Source organism: Telopea speciosissima, chromosome 7, assembly GCF_018873765.1.
Source record: "Telopea speciosissima isolate NSW1024214 ecotype Mountain lineage chromosome 7, Tspe_v1, whole genome shotgun sequence".
In the NCBI taxonomy this organism is placed as follows: domain Eukaryota; kingdom Viridiplantae; phylum Streptophyta; class Magnoliopsida; order Proteales; family Proteaceae; genus Telopea; species Telopea speciosissima.
Window position 1 is genome coordinate 14641024 of NC_057922.1, and position 22501 is coordinate 14663524.

General features: G+C 41.0%; 1 protein-coding gene across 1 annotated transcript in view; it reads left to right on the plus strand.

The window, feature by feature from the left end:
- Window positions 1-2628: 2628 nt before the first annotated feature.
- The window catches only part of LOC122669630 (KH domain-containing protein At1g09660/At1g09670-like), a 32286-nt gene continuing 12413 nt past the window's right edge, over window positions 2629-22501 (plus strand). Inside the window, exons 1-3 of the mRNA XM_043866429.1 lie at window positions 2629-2861; window positions 3763-3857; window positions 9784-9929. Coding sequence (XP_043722364.1) covers window positions 2758-2861; window positions 3763-3857; window positions 9784-9929 — 345 coding nt within the window. The 5' untranslated portion in view covers window positions 2629-2757. The remainder of the gene's footprint in view (window positions 2862-3762; window positions 3858-9783; window positions 9930-22501) is intronic.

Here is a 22501-nt window from a genome sequence, read left to right on the forward strand (position 1 = left end):
TAGATGGAGAGACGGTACGAATTTACAATTCTCCACTTTCTTATCTATCGTGTCATCAGTGTAGTCGTAAAGGACAAAATCAAATTGGATAATTTATATCAATTCGCTCTCCATGTGTTTGAATTTGTTAGCACTTTTTGGACAGATACGTATCCACTTTATTGATTAGTCAATATGGTCGACTATAAACTGAACCGGTTGAACCGTCACTATATAAGCCTTACCAAAAAATATCTGGTATTTGTAATTCAATTGAAAGCTTTGGAGGACATTATATTGTCGAAGTTATCTTTGAATGATGCCCTAAATTTTAACCTACAATCATTACATCTGTCAATTATGATCAAGATAATAATAGTTCAATTGGTCAGTTTGAGCTGGTTTCAATTCGGGCTGAACCAGTTTTGATGTGGTAATGGTGAATCCGAAGGCAAACCAATAAAGGAAGCTCTGGTTTTGATTTGGTTCGATTTGTTGTCGGGTTAGTTTTGGTTTTGATTTGATTTGGGTTCGTTTTGTCATATATATACACAGACAAAAATATGGGGGGAAAAAAAATACTTTTTTTAATGAATTTTCGGGTTGGTATTGGTATATCGGTTAGGTTTGGGTTTTGATCCCATTTTTTTGGCCATTTTTGGTTTACATCGGCTTCGCTTCGGTTTGGTTTTAGATGTGTAACAGTCAATATAATCCAATAAGATTCGGGCTGGTTTCACCGGTCAGGCTAGTGTTTAACACCCCTTCATGGTAAAGCCATAACTTGGACCGGGTACAGAATCGGTCTCCATCTATTCCCATTCGATTATGAATGTAATCATTTCGGAATCAATCAAGAATTGGCCGGATTTGATCACAATTCACAATCGTCTGCACTTGCCATTACTTGGTCTAAATTTCGGATTTAATTGGAATTTGCTCCAGTTTAATCTGAGTTGACTTGCCTGAGTCAACCGATTCCAATTAAAATTTTAAAACCATAGTTATGGTTTAAAAATGTTTAGAGGTGAGCAGTCCACATGGTGCCCTTTCTTTTCAACTATTAGAAAATTTTAATATTCATTGTCTACTTATTTGATTCTCCAATTATTTGGTGGTTAAATAATACACATGAAAAATCTATTACATGGTAAACCATGTGATTGAGATGTCCATGAAATTGACATGAAGGAAATCCAAGGGTTACTTATACATTAGGGGTGTCATTCGGTCGGTTCGGTTAATTTTTTTTTTGGTTTCCATATGATTTGAAGGGAAATCAAAATCCAACCAATAAGCAATTTTTGGTTTCGTTTCGATTTCGGTGCAGTTTGGTTTCATGTCATTTTCGGGTTATGATAATGGGTTGATAGCGGTTTGGATTTGGTTCGGTATCGGGTTTTTTTAAATGGATTGGGTTCGATTTGTTCCTATTTTTTTCTTTATCTCTTTTTAATTACATAAAATATTTCATTTAGTCCCACACTTAAAAAGGAGATCAATGGAAGAAGCATTGTTACAAATCAATTTCCCTATTTTCATAACCTCATACTCATTGATTTGTAATAATTCCCCTTACAACCATAAATTTGCTCACTAGTATTGAAATCAATTATATTCATTGATTTTTTTATCGGTTTCATTTGGTTCGATTTTTGGTTTATTATCGGGCGGTCCAATGCGATCCAATTTTCAACCAGTCCCATCATACCCCAGTCTCCAATAAGAATCGGTTCGATTTGGTCTGATTTTTTTTGTTTTTCCCGATCTATTTCGATCGCTTTTAATGGTTCAGGCTAGGTTTTGACTCCCTTAGTTGCTCTATCTCACAATTGAATTAACCAATTAGATCCTGATCGTCTATTGCACAGTTGTCCCGATTACCCTGCTGCGTAAATAGACACAGCAAGGCACAAAATGATCGTCTTACCCCACTCCAGCAGTTGAGGTCTCCACGCACAGTAAGAGACCCCAAAAAATGATGGGGTGGTGTATACCATTATATTTATGGTAAGCGATGCATAAAATATTTTCTCCTATACATAGAGAAGATGTTAAAATCTGTCTTCATGAATCTAGCTGTTTTAGAGTATATCAAAAAATAAAATAAAAAAAAATCTAGCTGTTTTGTCATTATAACCATATGAGCTTACACCCTTCTCTCTCTGTCGTGGTCCTCCAGATCGTTATAGATTTCGTTTGATTTTTGGTTCTTGAGATGCCACCACCATGGAATGTCGTTGATCAAATGTAATGGGATCCGAAGGCATGTATACATGACTTATGAAGGGTGTGTGGGAGTGGAAGGTAAATTTGACTGTCAGTGTCTGTGTGTATATTGACTGTTTTACAGTTTACAATACAACAGAGGAGGTGGGGGAAGGTGGGGATTAGATTAGACAGGAAGACAGAAAAACAGGGTATCTTCATCATAATCATAATATTTGAAAAAAGAGGAGCAAATTCAATGATTTGTTGGAGCATAAATAAGGCAAAGCAAGGAATTCACAGGGCTTTGTCCATCATCTCTCTCAACCCCTTGAGAGTCTAATAAGAGGGGTTGGGTTGAGACGTTGGGTATATCGATTTCTGGCTTCTATATCTTTCCAATTCGATTTTTGGGTATTTCTTGGTTATTTTCATAGTACCCAGATTGGTATTTATTTATCTATCTCTGCCGTCTCTCGCTTTTTTTCTTCTGATAGGAAGAGAAGACGAAGAGTCGGCATAGACGATAGACGACTTTGTTTTGTTTCTGCTCTTTTTTAAGTACAGCATATGATGGGTGATAGAATCCCATCTGGAAGTTACTTCCAATACTCCCCTTCTGGAGTCCATGCTTCTCCTCACAGGCCTTCTTCTGCTTATTTAGATCGAGAGAGGTCAGTTTAATTACCTTTCTTTTCCTCTCTCTTTTGTATTATTTTGATGGGTTTTCGTTAGTGACTGATGTAATTGCTTCAATGCTGCTTTTGATTTCGATTAGGTTTTAGGATCTGGGTCATGGGTTTATGAGGGTTTTTCAGTGATTGATATACTTGGGTCTTGATTTACTTCATTTATTTTTCCCTTTTTCCCTTTCGTTGAAGAACTATAATTCGATCTTATCTATTCCAGTGAATACTGAGCTTCTGCCCCCCTCCCCCACCAAAGAAAATAAAAATCTCAGCTGTGGGTTTTTTGGAACTAGTCTTAATCACTGCAATTTCCTACTATCAATTGCAATGTTGTTTTTACTATTGCTGTTAGTTTGATATTCTTGTTATTATATACACCATTGCTAGGGCAGATGGTAGCGCTTGCTGCTGTTGCTTCTACTACAACTATTAGTATAATCATTGTATTATACTGGCGCCAGAATTTTCTAGCATAATTGAGCTGTCTGTTGATTCAGATCACTGCCCTTTGTGAAAAATCAAGGCCTAATATTTGGAAGTGTCTGGCATTCCCAATGCATGGTCTATTTATTTATTCTTTTATTTCTTGAATGATGGTCTTCTTGATTTGATTTGCAGTATGACAGTGTCCTCTATGCACAAAACACACGCATACACTCACTGATTATGTCTCTCTCAGTCTCTCTCTCGCACTCTCCTTTTAGTATCTTTCACTCTTGTTACTATTTCTTTCTGCTTGTCTATCTCTTTCACTCGCACTGTTGTTAGAAATACTTCATTTGGGGACCACTATAAACTTTTTAAATTAAATAGGAACTTTTTTGGTTGTTTTAATGTGGATCATAGTGTTGTTATTTGTGGCTTTCTTGGTTTGTGTTTCATACAGCAATGGAAGATATTTGGCTGAATTGTTGGCAGAGAGGCAGAAACTGGGCCCATTTATGCAAGTTTTACCATTTTGCAGCCGGCTTCTTAATCAAGGTTAGTGGCATTTCTACCTTCAATTTGTTGTACTTCTATGGTTCAGTCTATGTGTTTTTTTTGTTGCATGTTTTGCAGCTTTCGTTTATTGGTTTTGAAGGAAGAGAAACTTGTCAATAGCAAGAGAAAATTATTGTTCAAGAAAAGGGAAAATTGTGCATACTTCGATATATTCATGTAGATTTCTTAGAGTTTTGGCCGAGTACTATTTTTTGTTTTCCAAACCAATAAGGAACAGGAATAATTTCAGTCTGAAATCTTTCAGTCATATTTCATACGATTGAGAATGATTATAAAATTTGGTAGTTTCACCAGTACTAGAATTCAAGTCCCATTCGGGGGTGGGGTTGTGTTTTTTTGTTTGATGCTTGGTTCTGAATTCATATCTTTCAGTCATGTTAAAAGTATATCGAGTGGTTAGGGTTGTGATATCTCGATTAGGATAATAGAATATCCTAATTGAGATATCTCCCTTACTACTCCTAGTTCTATTAGGATTTCTCTCTAATTAGTTCTAGTTCTGTTAGGAATTGTTTTATTTTATTTTCTGTGGATCCTATTATGATTAGGATTCCTTTTTGTAGTCTAAATATTTGATTGATATAAATAAGATAATATGGAGAGGGACTGGGTGCTCAATTCTCACAACCACAGTCTCTTTTCCCTCTCTCCATCTCTTCTCTTCTCACTCTCAGTTCTGGTATTTTAGCTTTATATTCTATTACGAGTCATATTTCATACCATTTTCTGAATTTAAACCCTTGTCTGCACTGGTGCACCCTGCAATAGAGGGTATCAAGCTATTGATTGTATAAACTTTGACTGGGGTTGATTTATTCTATCGTGGGCTATTGTTGAGGGTTAGAAGACCTATTTATTCTATTGTTTCGGACCTGAGTTTCATATTCCATCATTGTTTCAAATCTGATACCAGTACCTATATTGGTGTTATTTGAGATCCTGGCCTTACATTAATTAGTAGTAGGGCCCATTAGCTATTAGGAAGTTATATTGTTAGATAAAGTTTATCCTATTTGTAGGACCTAGTTTCGAGGAGATAAAGTTAGTTTTAATTAGCTTAGGACTCTTTCTAAAGAGTATTTATGTTTTATCTATTTAAGTTGTTATTTCTTTTATTATTTAATTGTTTGAGTCAAGTGCGAAGCTTAGGTTAGTTAGACTTCTATTTTATGTCCTTTTTTTGTTTTATAATACATGTAAGAGGTTAGACCTGATCCACAATTTGGAATTATGGAATAGAGTTATTTGTTTTTGAAGAGCGAGTTGTGTGCTTTCTCTCCTCTCTCTCCCCCCCCCCCCCCGGGATTTCTCATTCCTTTCTTCTGTCTTCTCTCCTTATTCTCTTCTTTCCCTCCACAGCAGATCCTCTATCATCTGATCTTCATCAAAAGGATTAATAACAAGAGCTATAAAAATGAATTTCAGGAACTTAGGTTCCTATCTTCACTCATGCAAAAACAATAAGTTCGTTACAACCAACAAACTGCACAATTTTCTTCTTGTGATTTTTGGACATTCTTTCTCATATTTATCAGTTTTTGCACTTCTGCTACTACCAAGATTTTAACACTTTGTGTTGAAACACTGTTCAAAATCTGGCTTTCTGTTCAGTGATGTAGTTTAGTACATAATCATTATTGGTTATAAGTTATAACAATTTCAGTTGGCCTGTGTATGTGGTTCAATTTTGTTACTTTCCTCTTTTATTAACTTTTAGTTTATTTTCACCTTATACATATTGCTATGATGGCATTCTATGGGGTATAACTTGTGATGACCTAGAAGAGCTTGCCTTGCGTGTCCAGTAGAGTTAATATTGTCCTAGAGGGAAGGTGCCTCAGATTTTTCTTTTAATTTAATAAATATTACTAGTGAATTTTGGGAACGAATCATGGTGTTTTTAGCACGTGAGTCGGAAATTTGAATGTCCATTATTTTTGTACTTATACATACTCATGCCTTTTATAGGTGGATCAATATTTTTTCCTTTGTAGGTCAATGTCATAGAATATTAGAATCATGTTTGATCCTACTTTCAGGTACAGGGGCTTTACTTGAGTCATGTACCAAGACATATATATGTTGTTCATGGGATTATTCCTTACCTCTGTCACAATTTGTGCCAAGTCTTTTTTTTTTTCTACAACGAGGGGAAAAAATGGAAGGAAATTGTTGAATTATTGATAAATTTGCAGTTCATGCACTAGCTTATTATGATAAATTTTGGTTCTTTCATGGGCATTTTGTAAGACACTTCTATTTGGTTCCCTTGGAAGAAACCTAGCTCAAATGGTGATAAGCAAACTACTAACTAGCATCCCATGTATCAGTTAGCCATCCAATTAGTTCTTTCCATGGGTGGAAAGCGATTTGAAGGGTGAAGATTATGTATTCAGAGTTTCAGCCAGTGGATAGTAATTCGATATCTTAAATAATTTTCAAAGAAAGTTGTAGAATACCAGGAATTGAAGTTTATGCTGAAACAGTTCTTGCTCTTTGTTTATTTAACAAGAAGCAATTGGGGAGTAAATGAATTTACCAATCAGTGATCACTATTCAGAGATAAGTGATAGTTGTAGTTTTTGAATAACCTAACCTTAATTCTGTTTCCATTAGTGATAAAGCACACATTGGATCGTTTTAGATGGTGAATTGGTGATTGATGTAAAAGTTTCTAATCTGTTGGGTGAAGAAGTAGAAGAACTTTTATATGAAACAGTGTTGATTGGCGTAGAGACCAACTACCCAAATATATACAAAAATAGAGAAACTTTAAAAGAATACACATGTGTGCGAATTCTTGCACACAGCTCTCCCCCCCCCAACACACAAAAAAAAAAGGCACACATTTGGACTTCAATGCAGAGCGCTTCAAGGATAACGTCAATGGAATTTGCCAGTCTTATTTCAAGTGAAACAAAAGTTGGAAGTGATGTCTAAAATATGTGTAGGCAGTGTAACCAACCACTGGGTCAAAATTTAATTCAGGAAACCCAGTCTGATTGGCCTGGTTAAGCCTTGTTTCAAGACATCATTGGGATATATAGGTGTTGAGTGGATTCATTTTGGGTAATTTGTTGTACGGGGCCTTAATTATGAGGCTGTTTAGTGGGTTCTGTGGTTCAATACGGCAATGGTAGTTTACTTTAGTGTCTTTTATGTTTCCTAGTAGTAGTAAAGTTTTGTTGATTGGTGAGCAAGTAAGTGAGTTTAAGTCTTGTTAGGGGTCTTCTATAGCAAGTAGTTGTTCGGTGTAAGTTTTTGTTATGTAACTTGAAGGAACAGTTGTTCAGTTGGTTACGAGTCCTAAACTGTTTCTATTTGGCCTTCATAAATAGGGTTGCACTCCTAAACTAATTTAGTGAGTTTTTGGAATGAAAATTTGAGTTTACGTGTTAGTGTGTGCTCTGACATGTGTTACTGGTGTTCACCTGGGTGATTTAGTACTATTCTTCCTCTCTCTGTTGTTGTCATCTTCTGCTACCAGGAGATATTGCTCCTTGATTTATTCATCTGATTTTACGCCCTCATCCTCTTCTTCCATTGATTCTATCATATATCTTTCACTCTCCTTTTAGACCCTATATCGATTTGTTAATTCTGATTATCTCCCTGCTGAATCTGAGACTCTTGAGTCTTGAGTTTTACTCCACATCTGATTATTCAGACTTTTGTGTGCAGTATATATCATCAGTTCTCAGATCTGTTTATCAATATCTGATATATCTTCTCAGTTTTTTATTATAGCTTGAAACATAAACAGTTTGGGTTTCGTCTATATTCTGTTCTTTGATTGGATTTCTGGAAACAACCTGTCTGCGAAGCGGGGTTAAGGCTGCGTACATTGTGACCCTCCCCAGACCCTGCAGTGGCGGGAGCTTCGTGCACTGGGTACGCCCTTTATACACCATTAGAAAGTTCATAGTTTCTACTATATTTGACCAGAAAATTTCGGACATCTGTGCTTTATTTTGTGAAATATAGATAGTTTCCTAAACCTGGTTCATTGTCCATATCGATTTCTGTTGATACTTGTCTAGTAATCTGTTTAGTGCGGTTCCAGTACCTTAAATTGCTTCTAGAACAATCCCTAGAAGTCTGAACCACATCAAAACCAGATTAAATTTCTTCTGTGCAGGCTTAAAGATATTGTAGATGTTGCTTTGATGTTGGGGTTTCTGCATTAGTTCTATTCTTGGATAGATTGCTAACTCTGAATCAATTCAAAAGGAGAGATTTTATGTTGGCAAACGGATAATTTTTGTACTCAGAGGAGACTACCTTCCTTGTATTTATTTCTTGTGCTACTAATGATGTTATGATTTAGTTCTAAAACCACAAATAATTAGAGGAGGAGGCCTATGGTTTATGGGTCCCGAAGACGTAAATGAAGGCCCAGAACCACTCAAACACCATTAGCGTAAAATTAAACAGCCAGTACATAATTAAAGCCCAAGACAAAAATCAAAGAGAGGCTCCTAAGGCTGAAATAATTTCACGGTTGGCCTGCATCAAGAAACTTTCTGGAGCTCTTTGGATGATACTGGATTCAGCTGAGAAAACTTGAAGATAATATTCACAAAGGGCTCATTATGTTTGTGTTGGAGGAGACCTATTCTAAAGTGGGTGGTTCCATTTGCCGTCACCTCAGGAATTATAGAAGGAATGATTTAGGAGATAAAGGAATTTTAAGGATTTTCTATGATATTGGATCACTTTACAGCATAGTTGTCAAGGCGTCACCTAGGCGACGCCTTTCTCTTGCCTTGATTTCTGGTGTCACCATGGTGGTGTAGGCAACGCCTTGTCCCCTTGGTTTTAAACCCCCTCGATCGCCTTGGTTCGCCTAGGCGTCTTAACAACTGTGCTTTCCAGTTTATATTGATTGAGATTCTTCTGTATAGAGTTCTTGTCTCTTATTCTTTAGAAGTTGCTGCCTTGCAGGTACTTTTTTGCTTTATATGTGTTGTAAAGAAGGGGGTACCTTGATGCACTTGTAAATATCTTTTGATATTCAATAGATTTTTTCTTATTTTCTTCTGATTAAAAAGAAAAAAGGGGGGACCAGTTCTCAGCCTTGGGTAAGGGGGGTTATCATGCAAGCTAGTGTAATAAGCTGGTGGTTGGAAGTTCAAGGCTGAGTGCCATCTTTTGTTTGTGTGTGATTAAATGCTCTGTATTAATTTTCTCTATCTCGCCATTTTTCTTTTTTCATCATTATTCTCTTTCTATTTAGTATATATGCATTTTTTTATGTGTAGACAATATCTTTTCCCTAAATTAAATGATGATGATAGAGTTTGGTTATATAGGTATGTGTTACTTGCGCTAATTTGCCTTTTTATACAAGCTTTCTTGTTTCAAACCTGTGTTTTCAAGACCTTTTTTTCTTTTCTTTTCCTCTCTCTTTAAAATTTTGGGTGGAGGTGCTTTGAAAAATTTAAAATTCTTTCATTCCCTAAAGATGCTTGATTTTACATCCAAAGTGAAAACTTAGTGGTTTTTTGCTTGTACGATGATTAAATACACACTTTATCATAGTTATGAAGGCGTGGCCTAGGCGACTCTTAGGTGTCCAGGCACCTTGGTCGCCTTGGTTTCCTTGTTGGCATCGCCTTGCGTCGAGGCTCCCTTCAATGTCTTGGATAGCCTAGATTCTGTGACAGCTATGTACTTGATCTTGGTGATAAATTGTAGTCATCATAAGCTGTTGAGGATGAATAGTCAATGGGCCCACTGAAGCTTAGTTAGTTGAATTGTTCCTATTTTATGACATGAAATATGCATTTCAGTTGATCATTTTACCTTCCTTTGAGATTGTGCTGTTTACCATGTAGCTGATATTCCAACTTAGAATTATGCTATTTCTTTTAGTTACCATTTTGGTTATGCCACATCATTACAGAGATTGTACGAGCGTCTGCTTTGGTACAAAATCAAGGTTTTGCAGATCATGAAAGAATTGAGCATGAGAGTCCACTAAGGTCAACTGTTCAACACCCAAATGGTGGACCGATGGATTTGGAGGAATGGTCCGTGATGCAAACAGAGGTAATGTTTTTCTATGCTTGCCATCTGGTATTATTCTTGGTCACTGTTTAGTTAGAGGCCACTTTTTGGCTGGTCCTGTCTTCTTGTTATTTCTTTCTTTTTAACTTCACATGATACGATCAATTGCTTTTAAGTTTGTCATTTAAATTGAGATTTTCTTTATAATATCAATCTGAACTATCTTTCATGTAAAATATTCCTTAAATACCTGACCTGTTAAAAATTGCATTGCTTATTCATTTGCCTTTTTTGTATTTGCTAACATAGATGGGACGGTAAATGGAATGGTAACAGACTGGTTTTTTTGTTTCTCAGAGATTATCCAAGAAAGGAAGATATTGATTTTGCAGATTTAGAATCTGGTATTTTGTATACTCAAAAGAAAATTGAGAAATCTGACCAGTGGTTGAGTGAAATTTATGTCTTCCTGTAATAGAATCAGAACAGTACTAATCAGTGTTTAGACATGAAAAGAGAAAAAAAGAGAGAAGAAGAGAGCATATCGACCAGGGAATAGAATACTCTAATTGGCTGCTAACCCTTGTATTTGTAACATATGTTTTTTTAATTACAAGTAAGTCCTTGACGTATGTGTATTTACACATGAACCCTTGAATGTAAAGATAATTATCGGAATGTGTGGAAACTAATCTCTCTGCTGTCCCCTCTCCCCCTTCCTTTTCTGCCTCTCCCTAGAAGTCCTCTCCCGAAGTATTCATTCCAAAACCAACCTCCATCTCATTTCGCCCATTTTCAAATGCAAATCCTCTAATCTGACCCACCTTGCTTTTGCTGATGACCTCATGATATTCTCTAAGGCCGATATTCTCTCCATTGAGTCCATCATGTCCTCCCTCTGCTTTCTCCAATACCTCTCCTGCCTCCGCACCATGGTTCGAGAACTCGCGAGATCTCGCCGAGTTTCTCGGTATTTTGAAATCTCGAGTCGAGATGGCATACGTATTATAAAAATGCAATTTCTCGGCGAGATCTCGGTATCGTCTCGGCCCAGCCAAATGAGTCCAATTTCCTGATTTTTTTAGTTATAAAAATGCAATTTCTAGCCGAAATCTCGACGAGATCTCGGTATGGGTATGGATATGGGTTTTGACCCCTTTTTTGTGCCCATTTGACCCATCTAACCAAAACATTATAAACTAAGCTATGGACAGAACTCGAAAATCTCGCCAAGTTCTGTGCTTAGCCTCTAAAGAAAGGAGAAAACAGCCCTCTCCCTCAATTTTCTTCCTCTTTCCTTCAAATTTTGGGCGGATTGCATGGTTTCAAGTGAGATTCAAGTGCTAAATTGAAGATTCAACTCCAACAGTCCAAGAATCATCACCTATTTGAAGGATTTTAAAGGTATTTTCTAGTTTTTCCCAAATCTATTTTTTTTCAAAAAAAATTTGTGTAATCCTTTTAGTACGGCTCGTCGCCTACCAACCTATGGTCCAAAGTGAAACTCATATTTGGACTTGTTTTTTGGGAAATTTGGGCATGCCATTGTGTTTAAATGGCCTGAAATAGGCTGAATACCAAGTTTCAAACCCAAAATATGTGTAAAACCCACCGAGTTGGGGGTTCGAGTAAAAAAAGAAAAAATGCAGCAACTCGCCAAGATCTCGACTCGTCTCGGTTTCTGGCTAGGCCGAGATGCCACCGAGACCTGAGTTTTAGAACCTTGCTCCGCACCAACCTTACCAAGTCCCATGTTTTCTTCGCTAGGGTTTCCAACTCCACCAAAACCCACTTTGCCCACCTTACACGGTTCACCCTTGGCTCTCTTCCCATTAAATACCTGGGCCGGCCTCCCCCTCATCCCCGCCAGGCTGACGGCCCACCATTGCTCCCCCATTTTAGACTTTCTCCTGAAAAGGCTTCAGCTCTGGAAAGTTAGACTTCTTTCCTATGCGGGGCAACAGCTTATCAGAGCTGTACTCCAATATTTTTACATATATTGGTGCGGGGTCTTCAGCCTCCCCAAAGCCATCATTAAGGCTGCTGAGTCCATCATCTGTGCATTCCTTTGGAAAGGTGCGGAAACCACCAGATTCCTACACCCCTTGAGCTGGGCTTCCATTTGCCTCCCTAAATCTGAAGGGGGTCTGGGGCTCAGAAGAATTAAAGATGTCAACCTGGCCAGTTCTCTAGCTGATTTGGAAGCTCCTTACGAATAAGGACAGAATTTGGACATCTTGGGTCTACGCTGGCCTCCTCCGCAGAGACACCATCTGGTCGGTCGGATCCTCCTCTGACGCTTCATGGGTCTGGCGTAGAATCCTGCAAACCAAACACATAACCATTGATGCCATTTCTTACAGGATCGATGATGACATATCCACTTCTCTTTTGGAATGACAAATGGCACCCGTCAGGTGTTCTCTATTCAGTGGTGAGTCACAGGGACATCTACCACTCAGGGCTTGACAGAAGCTCTATGGTTGCCTCCATCATCTGCAGAAATGTTTGGTCCCTCCCCCCTCCCCGCCCCCTTTAGCGGATATTTGGAGCTCCCTCCCCAGTATTTCCCCCCGGTCATCTTGGTGGAGGTGATACGATCCTTTGTCTCCCCTCCACCAGGAATGTTTAGCTCTTGCTCATGATGTAAAAGGGGTTCAAGTAAGAACCACTCTACAGTAGGATTGTTAATAGTTGCAGCAGATCATCAATAATAGAAGCATATCAGAATTTTGAAAGACAACACCAAAAATAGAAGGTAGCAAATACTAGGCAAACCAGCAGTGAGGATGGGCTCTAAGGCTGATCGAGTGGAGTAGGCAATGAGGAGAATCTTTGCTGAAAATTTCAGCCAATTCCAATGGCTATCTAGTGAGATATGGCCACAACACCAAATTAGAAGGTTTGTAGAAAACTTGCCAAATCAGCACTGCACTTGGCCTCCAAGAAGGATCGAGTGTAGGCCTTGTAGAGGTGATACTATGCTGCAATTTTGGTGAGATTCTGATGGACAGAAGTGAAGACATGAGAGTGGAATGAAAATAGAAGGTTTGTGAATATGGAGCAATCCAGCCAATGGGATAGGCCAGACTTGGGATCGAGTGGGGTGGTGGATGGTGTGTACTATGCTCCAAAAATCCTGCGGGTTTTGATGGACTGTGGAGATATGCAGCTTTGCAGCAGGAACTCAATTCCAGGAGCAGTAGCAGCAGTCTTCACTCGCATGGAGGAGGCAGTAGCAGCAACAGCCTTGGATTGTGGAGTTGTTTGCAGCCTCCGATTGAGTCGTCACAGCACTAGTATTGATCACAGGGAAGCAGCACCACACAGGGTTCGATTGTAAGGGAAAGAGAAGATAGAGAAGAGAAGATAGAAGAGAGGGGGTAGGGGAATGGGATTGGCTCTCTCAGCCTGGGTCTCTCAACCATAGCTATCCCGACTGTTGAAACATGGAATTTCTCCCATAACCGATGGCAAGCTTGGCCACAAATTCTATTCTCCAAATCTACTCCTTCCTTACACTAGGGGGCCTATTAATGGCTTAGGCAAGCTTACAATAAAAATAGAAACTAACTGAAAATAGAAAGTAGGGAAATAGAAACTATTAAAACCTAATTAAAATAGAAGCTAACTAAAATTAGAAACTACTAGGCTTTATAGTTCAGCTACATGCAAGAATAACTAAAATAGAAACTAATAGATTTAGTAAGTAAGTACTACTAAGAGAATAGTAACAAAATAAAATCAGATCTTCAAGTCTTCTAGCAGCCGATCCTCTTTCTTGTCAAAGCTTGGATTCTCATGTGGTCCCCACCAAGGATCTTCTAATACTATTCTCACCAAGGCAAAATAAGGGACTGTGATACTGTTCACGTGAATAGTGTTTTGGCCTCTTTTCTTCATGTTTTGTCTTACACCAGCTCAACTTGGGATTTGGTGAGACACAGAGGGTTCTCCTCTCCTTGGCACAAAATTGTTTGATTCAAAGGCCACATCCCTCGTTACAGCTTCTCCACTTGGCGTGCACTTTCCAACCGTCTTCCGACACATGCATTCCTCGTCCATTGCCTCATCTAGGTTTCCCCTTCTTGTGGCCTTTTTTGGAATGGGCAAGAAGATGCGGATCACTTGTTCTTCTCCTGCCCTTTTGCAGCCTCCATCTAGACAAGAGTCTTGAGTCATTGCTGGCTAGACTGAAGAAGACCTCTCCCCCTTCAGAGAGAGTGCCTTTGAATTGATATGACATTTGGAGGAAAGACCATTTGTGACTCTGCGGGCAAGCTAGACTTTTGCGCAACTATCTCTCATATATGGATGGAACGTAACCTCCAGAGATGGACTTCCGACTCCCACTCTCTCGATCAGATTTGGAATGCCATCTTCTTTGATGTTTCCTCTAAACTTGCTTCGCTCCCCCCCTCCAATTTAAAGGATTCCCTAAGGAACAGGCTCATTGTTGTTACCTGGGGTTTGCCTATTTCCCTTCTGCAGTCTGCTCCCCCCTAGGCTTGCTTGGTTCCTCTTTTTTCGTTTTTTGCGCTCGGGCTTGTATATTCTCCCTTCTTTTCTTTGTAATTTAAATTTTTATTCATTTAAAAAAGAAAGAAGATAATTATCAAAAACTCCTCTTGCTATACATAATCCTAACACTTCCTCTTAAGCTAGAGCATAAATATCACCCATCCCTAGCTTGGAACAGCCTTGAAGAAAAAATTTCCAAAATAAGTCTTTGGTAAACATGTCAGAACCAACAATTAGGTGTGGAGATCAGCTTCCGCATCACAACATCTCGAACAAAATGACAATCAACCTCTATGTGCTTGTTCCATTCATCCCTCCTGCGAGAGATAATCATTAACACTCCCCTTTAAGCTGGAGCATAAATGTCACCCATGCCCAGCTTGGAATGACCTTAAACAAAAACATTCCAAAATAAGATTTTGGTAAATATGTCACCAAGTTGTTTTGCAGAACCAACAAATGGTGTGGAGATCAGCTTCCGCCGCACATCTCAAACAAAATGATAATCATAGTTGTCAAGTGCCTAGGCGACGCCTAATCATCCATGCACCCTTTGCTAGAAGGAGGGTGCCTTGGTCACCTAGGCAACACCTTGACACCTTAATTTTCCCCTCAACGTCTAGGATTACCTAGACGCCGTGACAACTATGATAACAATCAACCTCTATATGCTTAGTCTATTCATGGAAAATCGGATTATTGGCAATGTAAATAGTGGCTTAATTGGCACAGAACATATCGATAGGTTTGTCAACTGAAAACCAAGTTCATGGATTAGGGATTTTAACCACATTAACTCTACAACAGTATGAGCCACGACTCTGCACTCAACTTCTTCACTAAATCTAGCCACTGTAGTTTGTTTCTTACTTTTTCAAGTGACTAGATTACGGCCAACAAAGGTATGACAACTGATGGTAGACCTCTTATGACCTTCGGCACTAACCCAGTCACCATTAGAATATCCCACAAAATCAATATGATTATGAGGTTTATAAATAAGACCTTCCTTTGGAGCACCCTTGAGATATCTCAAGATGCAACAAATTGCCACCCAATGAACCTGCATAGGACTTTCCATGAACTGACTATTGGCCTTTGGCAGTATCCGAGATCTATTTGTTGTCATTATTGGCAACAATACATTGGTGTTGGCATTGCAATGTTTTGGACGTGTTTCAGACAGTGTTTGAGGTGATTCTACATGTGTTCAGCATAGTTATCAAGGCGGGAAGGCGACCATGGCGTTTTAGAGGGTAAAAAAACAAGGCGACACCGCCATGGCAGCATGGTGCCCGCCATGGCGATGCCTTGTTAACTATGGTGTTCGGTGAGTTTTATGGCCTAGGGGCACTTTCGTAATTTTCTCATGGCCTTGGCATGGTTGGTGGAGTGTTTCGGTAATTTTCATGGGTCAATATTTGGTGGTTATTACCTATTTGATGTGTCTTGATGCCCAAGGGCATTTTGGTAATTTTACTTGATTTGGAGTGGAGGTGCAGTGTTTTTATTTGGTTTTTTATGAGGCTCAGATGTTCGGGTTGTAGTTTATTGTCATAATGGGGAGGTTTTGTTGTTTACAAGTTTGTGGGGCCCACCAGGGGCTTAGGTGACGCGATGACATGGTTTGTTAAGGTGGCAAGCATAGTTGTCAAAGCGGCAAGGCGACCTAAGGCGGTGAAGGGGTGCCTAAGCGCTTAGGCGACCAAAGCGCTTGAGTGCTATGTTTTTTTTTAATATTTCCCCTCTTTTCTAACATTATTTAGTATGCTACAATATATACCTTGTAGCATAAAAAATCAACATTAAGCTACATCAAATTATAAAAATCAACATTAAGCCACATCAAGTCATAAAAAATCAACATTAAATCATCAAATCATAAAAAATCAATATTAAGCTACATCAAGTCATAAAAAATAGAAGGATTTGAAGAGAGTGGGTATAATTGTGGACAAGGATCTAAAGAATGATGTAGTAGAGGTCAAAAGACTGGGAGATAGGATTATATCCATCAAACTGGTTTTGGAGAAAGTGGTTATAAATATTGTCTGCGCTTATGCACCCCAAGTAGGATTGGATGAAAGTAGTAAGCAACAGTTTTGGGAACACTAGGATGATTTAATGCAGGGTTTTAGCCAAGATGAATCGAAAATTATTGGAGGTGACTTGATCGGACATGTTGGGAGTGGTCGTAGAGGATTTGAAGGTGTCCATGGCAGTTTTGGGGTTGGGGAGAGGAACGAGGAGGGGATCTCAATCCTAGACTTTGCAGTAGCTTATGATCTTGCCATTGTGGATACTTTCTTTGAAAAAAAAAGAGGAGCACTTAGTTACCTATAAAAGTGGGAATCATACCAGCCAAATAGAGTTCTTCCTAACAAGAAGGGCAGACAAAATGGTGCGTAAGGACTGTAAGGTTATCCCTTTGGAGAGCCTAACCACCCAACATAGAGTTCTTCCTAACAAGAAGGGCAGACAAAATGGTGTGTAAGGACTGTAAGGCTATTCCTGGGGAGAGCCTAACCACCCAACGAGGAGGGGACCTCAAGCCTAGACTTCGCGGTAGCTTATGATCTTGCCATTGTGGATACTTTCTTTGAAAAAAGAGAGGAGCACTTAGTTACCTATAAAAGTGGGAATCTTACCAACCAAATAGAGTTCTTCCTAATAAGAAGGGCAGACAAAATGGTGTGTAAGGACTGTAAGGTTATCCCTGGGGAGAGCCTAACCACCCAACATAGGTTGGTGGTCTTGGATATGTGTATCAGTACATAGAAGCATAGGAGGAGGAAACCTATGTGTTATGTGTGTCTCGAATTCTTGGACCCGTTTTGAAGAATGACCCGCTCTGACATTTTTTGGTGGCGAAAAAATGGAACTTTTTTTGCTGCGATGGATCGACCCGGATCCGATGGAGGAGTATTTATGTTCTTTATCCGCTTTGTTGTAAAGAGTAAGATTTGGGGGTTTTCGTTTTAGGGTTTCAGGGAGAGAGCAGCAGCGCCGTTTTGGGTGTTCTTGAGAGTTCTCCATTGTAACTTTCTCCATTTTACATAGTGAAACAGCTTCGCCTTCGCCCGTGGCTGTAGCACACCATATTGGTATGTGAACCACATTAAATCTTTGTGTCATCTTGCTCTGTTGTTGTTTCTTTTCGTGTTTTGGTTGCTGTTTGTTCTAACTACTATGTACCCTAAGATAAGGTAGTGGAGACTAAAAGGGAAGTCCCTAAGGACATTTATTGATAATATGGTCAAACAAGGAAAGTGAGAATTTAAGGGAGACACTAACGAGATGTGGAATGAGATAATGACTTGTATTAAGAGGGTTGCCAAAGATGTGCTAAGGGAAGCGAAGGGTAGTCGTTAGGCCCCTAGGGAGGCTTGGTGGTGGAACGATGAGGTCCAAGCAGCCATTAAGACCAAGAAAAATTGTTTTGAGACATGGCAAAGGATAGTTTCGGGCCCTTGAGCGGTAGGAGGTGATTTTAATGCAATTGCGTCCCCAGCTGAGAAGGTAGGAGGGCGTCCGACATGCTCGTTGTCGCTTGAGGAGTTTAAGAGTTTTGTCAGTGGAGCGGGTCTCATGGATGCGGGCTTCTCTGGCAGCATGTTTACTTGGTCGAATAACCAAGTTGGTTCTAGGAGGGTCATGGCCAGATTGGATCGCTTCTTGGTTAATGCGGAATGGGTTGGTGCCTACCCCAGGTGTAAAGTCACTCATCTCAACAAGACGTGCTCTGACCATGCACCTATCTGGATGTCCTTTGCTGCAGTCCGCGAACGTTGCTGGTCGCCGTTTAAATTTCAGCAAATGTGGCTCCTCCACCCGGACTTTTTGGAGTTTGTAAAATGCCAGAGGAGTAAGCCGGTTTTTGGGTCACCACCCTCGGTGTTGTTCTTAAAGCTTAAAAACCTGCGGCATGCTCTTCGTGGGTGGAATAAGGAAGTGTTCAGAAATATTCATCAGAAGGTTAAGGAGGCAGAAGATGCTGTGTGTAGGGCAGAGGTAGACTTGGATCTGCGCAATAATGATGAGGCCAGGAGGGACTTGGAGGAAGCCAAAAAAGTTTTACAGGGAGTTTTGCTGCAAGAGGAGATATTTTGGAGGCAGAAGTTGAGGGTTACCTGGCTCAAGGAGGGGGACCGGAACACGAAGTTCTTTCATGCCATGGTGAATATTAGGAGGAGGGCGGCTGGCATCAGCAAGATCAGAGGTAGTGATGGAGAGGGGACTACGGACATAGAGGAAATCCAGACTGAGGCAGTTCGGCATTTCTCAGGGATTTATGAGTCCCAGGGATGCGTGGTGGATGAGGGCTTATTGGAGCTGATCCCCAAGGCGGTGACCGACGCTGATAATTCCTCTCTGATGTTGATCCCCACAGAGGAGGAGGTGAGAGCTGCGGTTTTTGCTTTGTCAAGGGACAGTGCGCCGGGGCCGGGTGGATTCTCAGGGGTTTTCTTCATAACCTGTTGGGAGGTAGTAGGAGGCGATGTCTGGGCAGCAGTGAAGGATTTCTTCAGGGAAGGTGCTCTCCCTAGAAGCTTTACTTCGGCCAACCTAGTTTTGATTCCAAAGAAGGGCAACCTTGAGTCAATGGCGGATTTTCGGCCGATTAGCCTTTGTAACTTCGCCTATAAGATCCTAGCAAAAATTATGACAACAAGGTTGGCAGGGCTACTTCCATCATTAGTGGCAGAAGAACAGGGGGCATTTGTGCAAGGCAGAAGCATACATGATAATATAGCCATTGTTCAGGAGGTGACTCAAGATCTGAACCGCAAGACAAGGGGTGGCAATGTGATTCTCAAATTGGATATGGCAAAGGCATAGGATCGGCTAGAATGGGATTTCTTGTGGATGGTCCTCTCTCGTTTTGGATTTGGGAACGAGTGGATCGCGCTTATCAGGAAGACTGTGGAGAACTGCTAGTTTTCGATTGTGATGGGAGGAAGGCAGTCTGGTTTCTTTAAATCTTCCAGGGGTTCAACAGGGAGACCCCCTCTCCCCGGCACTGTTTATCCTTGCAGAAGAGGTTTTGAGTAGGGGTTTGAAAGGGCTATTTACGGAGGATCATGCAGCCTTCTACAAACTCCCGAGAGGGTGTCCTGGGGTCTCTCACAGTCTGTTAGCGGATGACACCATTATCTTCTCCCGTGGGTTGAAGAAGTCGCTCAAGCAAATAATGGGTTTCATTGGAAGATATGAAGGTTTCTCAGGGCAGCTTGTTAACAGGCAGAAGAGCTGCTTTGTGTTGGGAGACAGGGCCACAGCGGCAGCAGCGCGGATGGTGGGCTTGGTCACTGGCTTCCCCAGGAGGTCGCTTCCCATCATGTACTTGGGGGCGCCCCTCTACTCGGGTAGGCTTAAAATTTGTTTCTTTGATGGATTGGTGGAGAAGATCAGGTGCAAAGTTGCGGGTTGGAAAGGAAGGTTATTGTCTACAGGGGGGAGAGTAACGTTGCTTAGGCATGTGCTCGCTTCAATGCCTATTCATGTCCTCACCACACTGGACACCCCTAAGGTGGTCATTCGAAGGATTTATGGGATCTTGACTAACTTTCTTTGGGGCAGCTCTGAATGGGGCAATCGCAGGCACTGGGTGAACTGGCAAAAGGTGTGCAGGCCCCTGGAGGGAGGAGGGCTGGGAATTCGGCTTCTCGAGGATGTAGGCCTCTCTCTCAGGCTTAAAGGCCTTTGGAAAGCTATGTCAGGGCAATCGCTGTGGGGCAGGTTCTTTAGGGCCAAATATTTTAAAGGGTTGCATGTGACGATTGTAGGGCTGGAGGGGAAGGGTTCCAAAACTTGGCGTAACGCGTTGAAGCTCACGGGGTTCATGTTGGAACGATCAAGGTGGCTGCTTGGGGAGGGCAAGACGCTCTTTTGGCTCGATAACTGGGTAGGGGTAGGGCCCTTGATTGATTTTGTTGATAACGACATGCTAGTTGACTTGGATCTGTGTGAAGGATGCGCTGGATGAGGAAGGGAACTGGAGGGAGGACATTTTAGGCATCATTGATTCTGACGCAGTTCGGAACAACATCACCCTGGGGAATTTTGTGCTCTCTGATAGGGAGGACGTTATGATGTGGTCCCCTGCCAGCGATGGGTACTTCACTACTAAGTCGGTTTGGCATGAGGTCCAGCAGGGTTATCCTAGAGTCCCCTTGGCCAAATGGATATGGAATCAAGTGCTGCCCACTAAAATGGCTTTCTTCTCTTGGCAACTTCTCACTGGCAGGATTCCCACTGACGAGTCCCTCATGGCTCTTGGTATCCCCCTAGCATCTAGATGCAATTGTTGTGGTCAGCCAAGGAAGGAAACGACGGATCATGTCCTAGGTTTGGGTGTTATGGCGGTTAAGGTCTGGCTCTTCTTTTCCAGGGTACTAGACATCCCTTTCCTACCCTCTCAGGATGTTAGGAGTCGAATGGCTCTGTGGCACGAGGCAGCAGGCTGTGGAAGCCTCAGTGATTATATAACAGGGATTATGCCTGCCTTGATTTGTTGGGAGCTTTGGAAGGAGAGGAACAACAGAAGGCATGGGGAGAGACGGCGCGCTGCGAGAACCATTATTGAGCGGGTTAGAAGCTGGGTTAAGGAGGGGAGCCTGCCCTCCAAGATAGGGCGGCAGGGATCCGCCAGGGACGATTTAATTCTGCAATGGTTTGGTATCTTGGCCCCACCGATAAAGCTGAAATGCCCCCGTCCCATCTACTGGTGCCCCCCCTTTCGATCGGTTAAACTAAATGTGGATGGCGCTTGCAAAGGAAACCCCGGTCTGGGTGGAGGAGGGGAGGTGATTAGGGACAGGAATGGAGTGGTGCTGGCAGCCTTTGCTAATTTTTACGGAGACTGCACTAACTCATTAGCAGAGCTCAGAGCCCTGAGAGATGGGCTGCGGCTGTGCCAGGACCTCCAGTTGATGGAGGTAGTGGTTAACTTTGATTCAGCCAACACAGTCAGAATGGTAACTCAAAAGAAGTGCATATTATGGAAGGGTTGGTACTGGTTCAACGAAGCTTTGGAGCTGATCTCCACGACTCATGCTCAAGTGGCCTTTGCGTTTCGTGAATGCAATAGAGCAGCGGACTGGATGGCTAATCACGCTTGTGATTTGGGTTTCTCGGTCATGTACCACCTGGGCAGGTTGCCAGGTGGGAGCTTTGCAGGTATCATTAGAGCGGACAAGGCAGGAATGCCCCCCTCCTGTATTCTTTGATTTTTTTTGGATATGAATAAAAGCTAGGGGCTGGCCCGGGTCCCAGATAAGTTCAGGTTAAAAAAAAAAAAAAAAAAAAAAAAAAAAAAGACGTGGCAAAGGACTAAAGAAATAGAGGATAAAAAGAGGTATTTTGATGCCAGAAACAAAGATAGGAAGATTGTGGGGATGGTTAGGGCGAAGAAATATGAGGATCTCTATACTAACCTAAACGCAAAAGAAGGGGAAAAAGCTATTTGTAAGATAGCTAAGATGAGAGAAAGGAAGAGTAGAGATTTTGATCAGGTGAGGTGTATCAAGGGTGATGATGGAAGAGTGTTGGTAAGGGATGAAGAGATGGGATGAGTATATTTGTGACCTACTAAATGGAGATAGGTCGAGTAGATATGAACCGGATGATAACATTATTCAACAAGACACCACACGACAAAGATATGTACGAAAGGTTAGTGTGGCGGAAGTTATTGAAGCCTTAAGAAAGATGAAAGCTACAAAGCACTAGCCCCTGATGAGATTCCAATAGAAGTGTGGAAAATCCTAGGAGGTTGTGGGGTTCATTGGTTAACCAATCTGTTTAACAGGATTACGAACACAAGAAAGATGCCAGATGAGTGGAGGAGAAGCATTGTAGTCTCAAGGATTATGAACACAAGGAAGATGCCAGATGAGTACAGAAGAAGCATTTCCGATCTACAAAAATAAAGGTGATATCTAAAGCTGCAATAACTTAAAAGCATAAAGCTAATGAGTCACACTATGAAACTTTGGGAGAAGGTTATTGAAGCCCGTTTGAGAAGAGAGACTCATATCTCGGTGAACCAATTTCGCTTTATGTTAGGTAGATCCACGACATATGCCATCTAC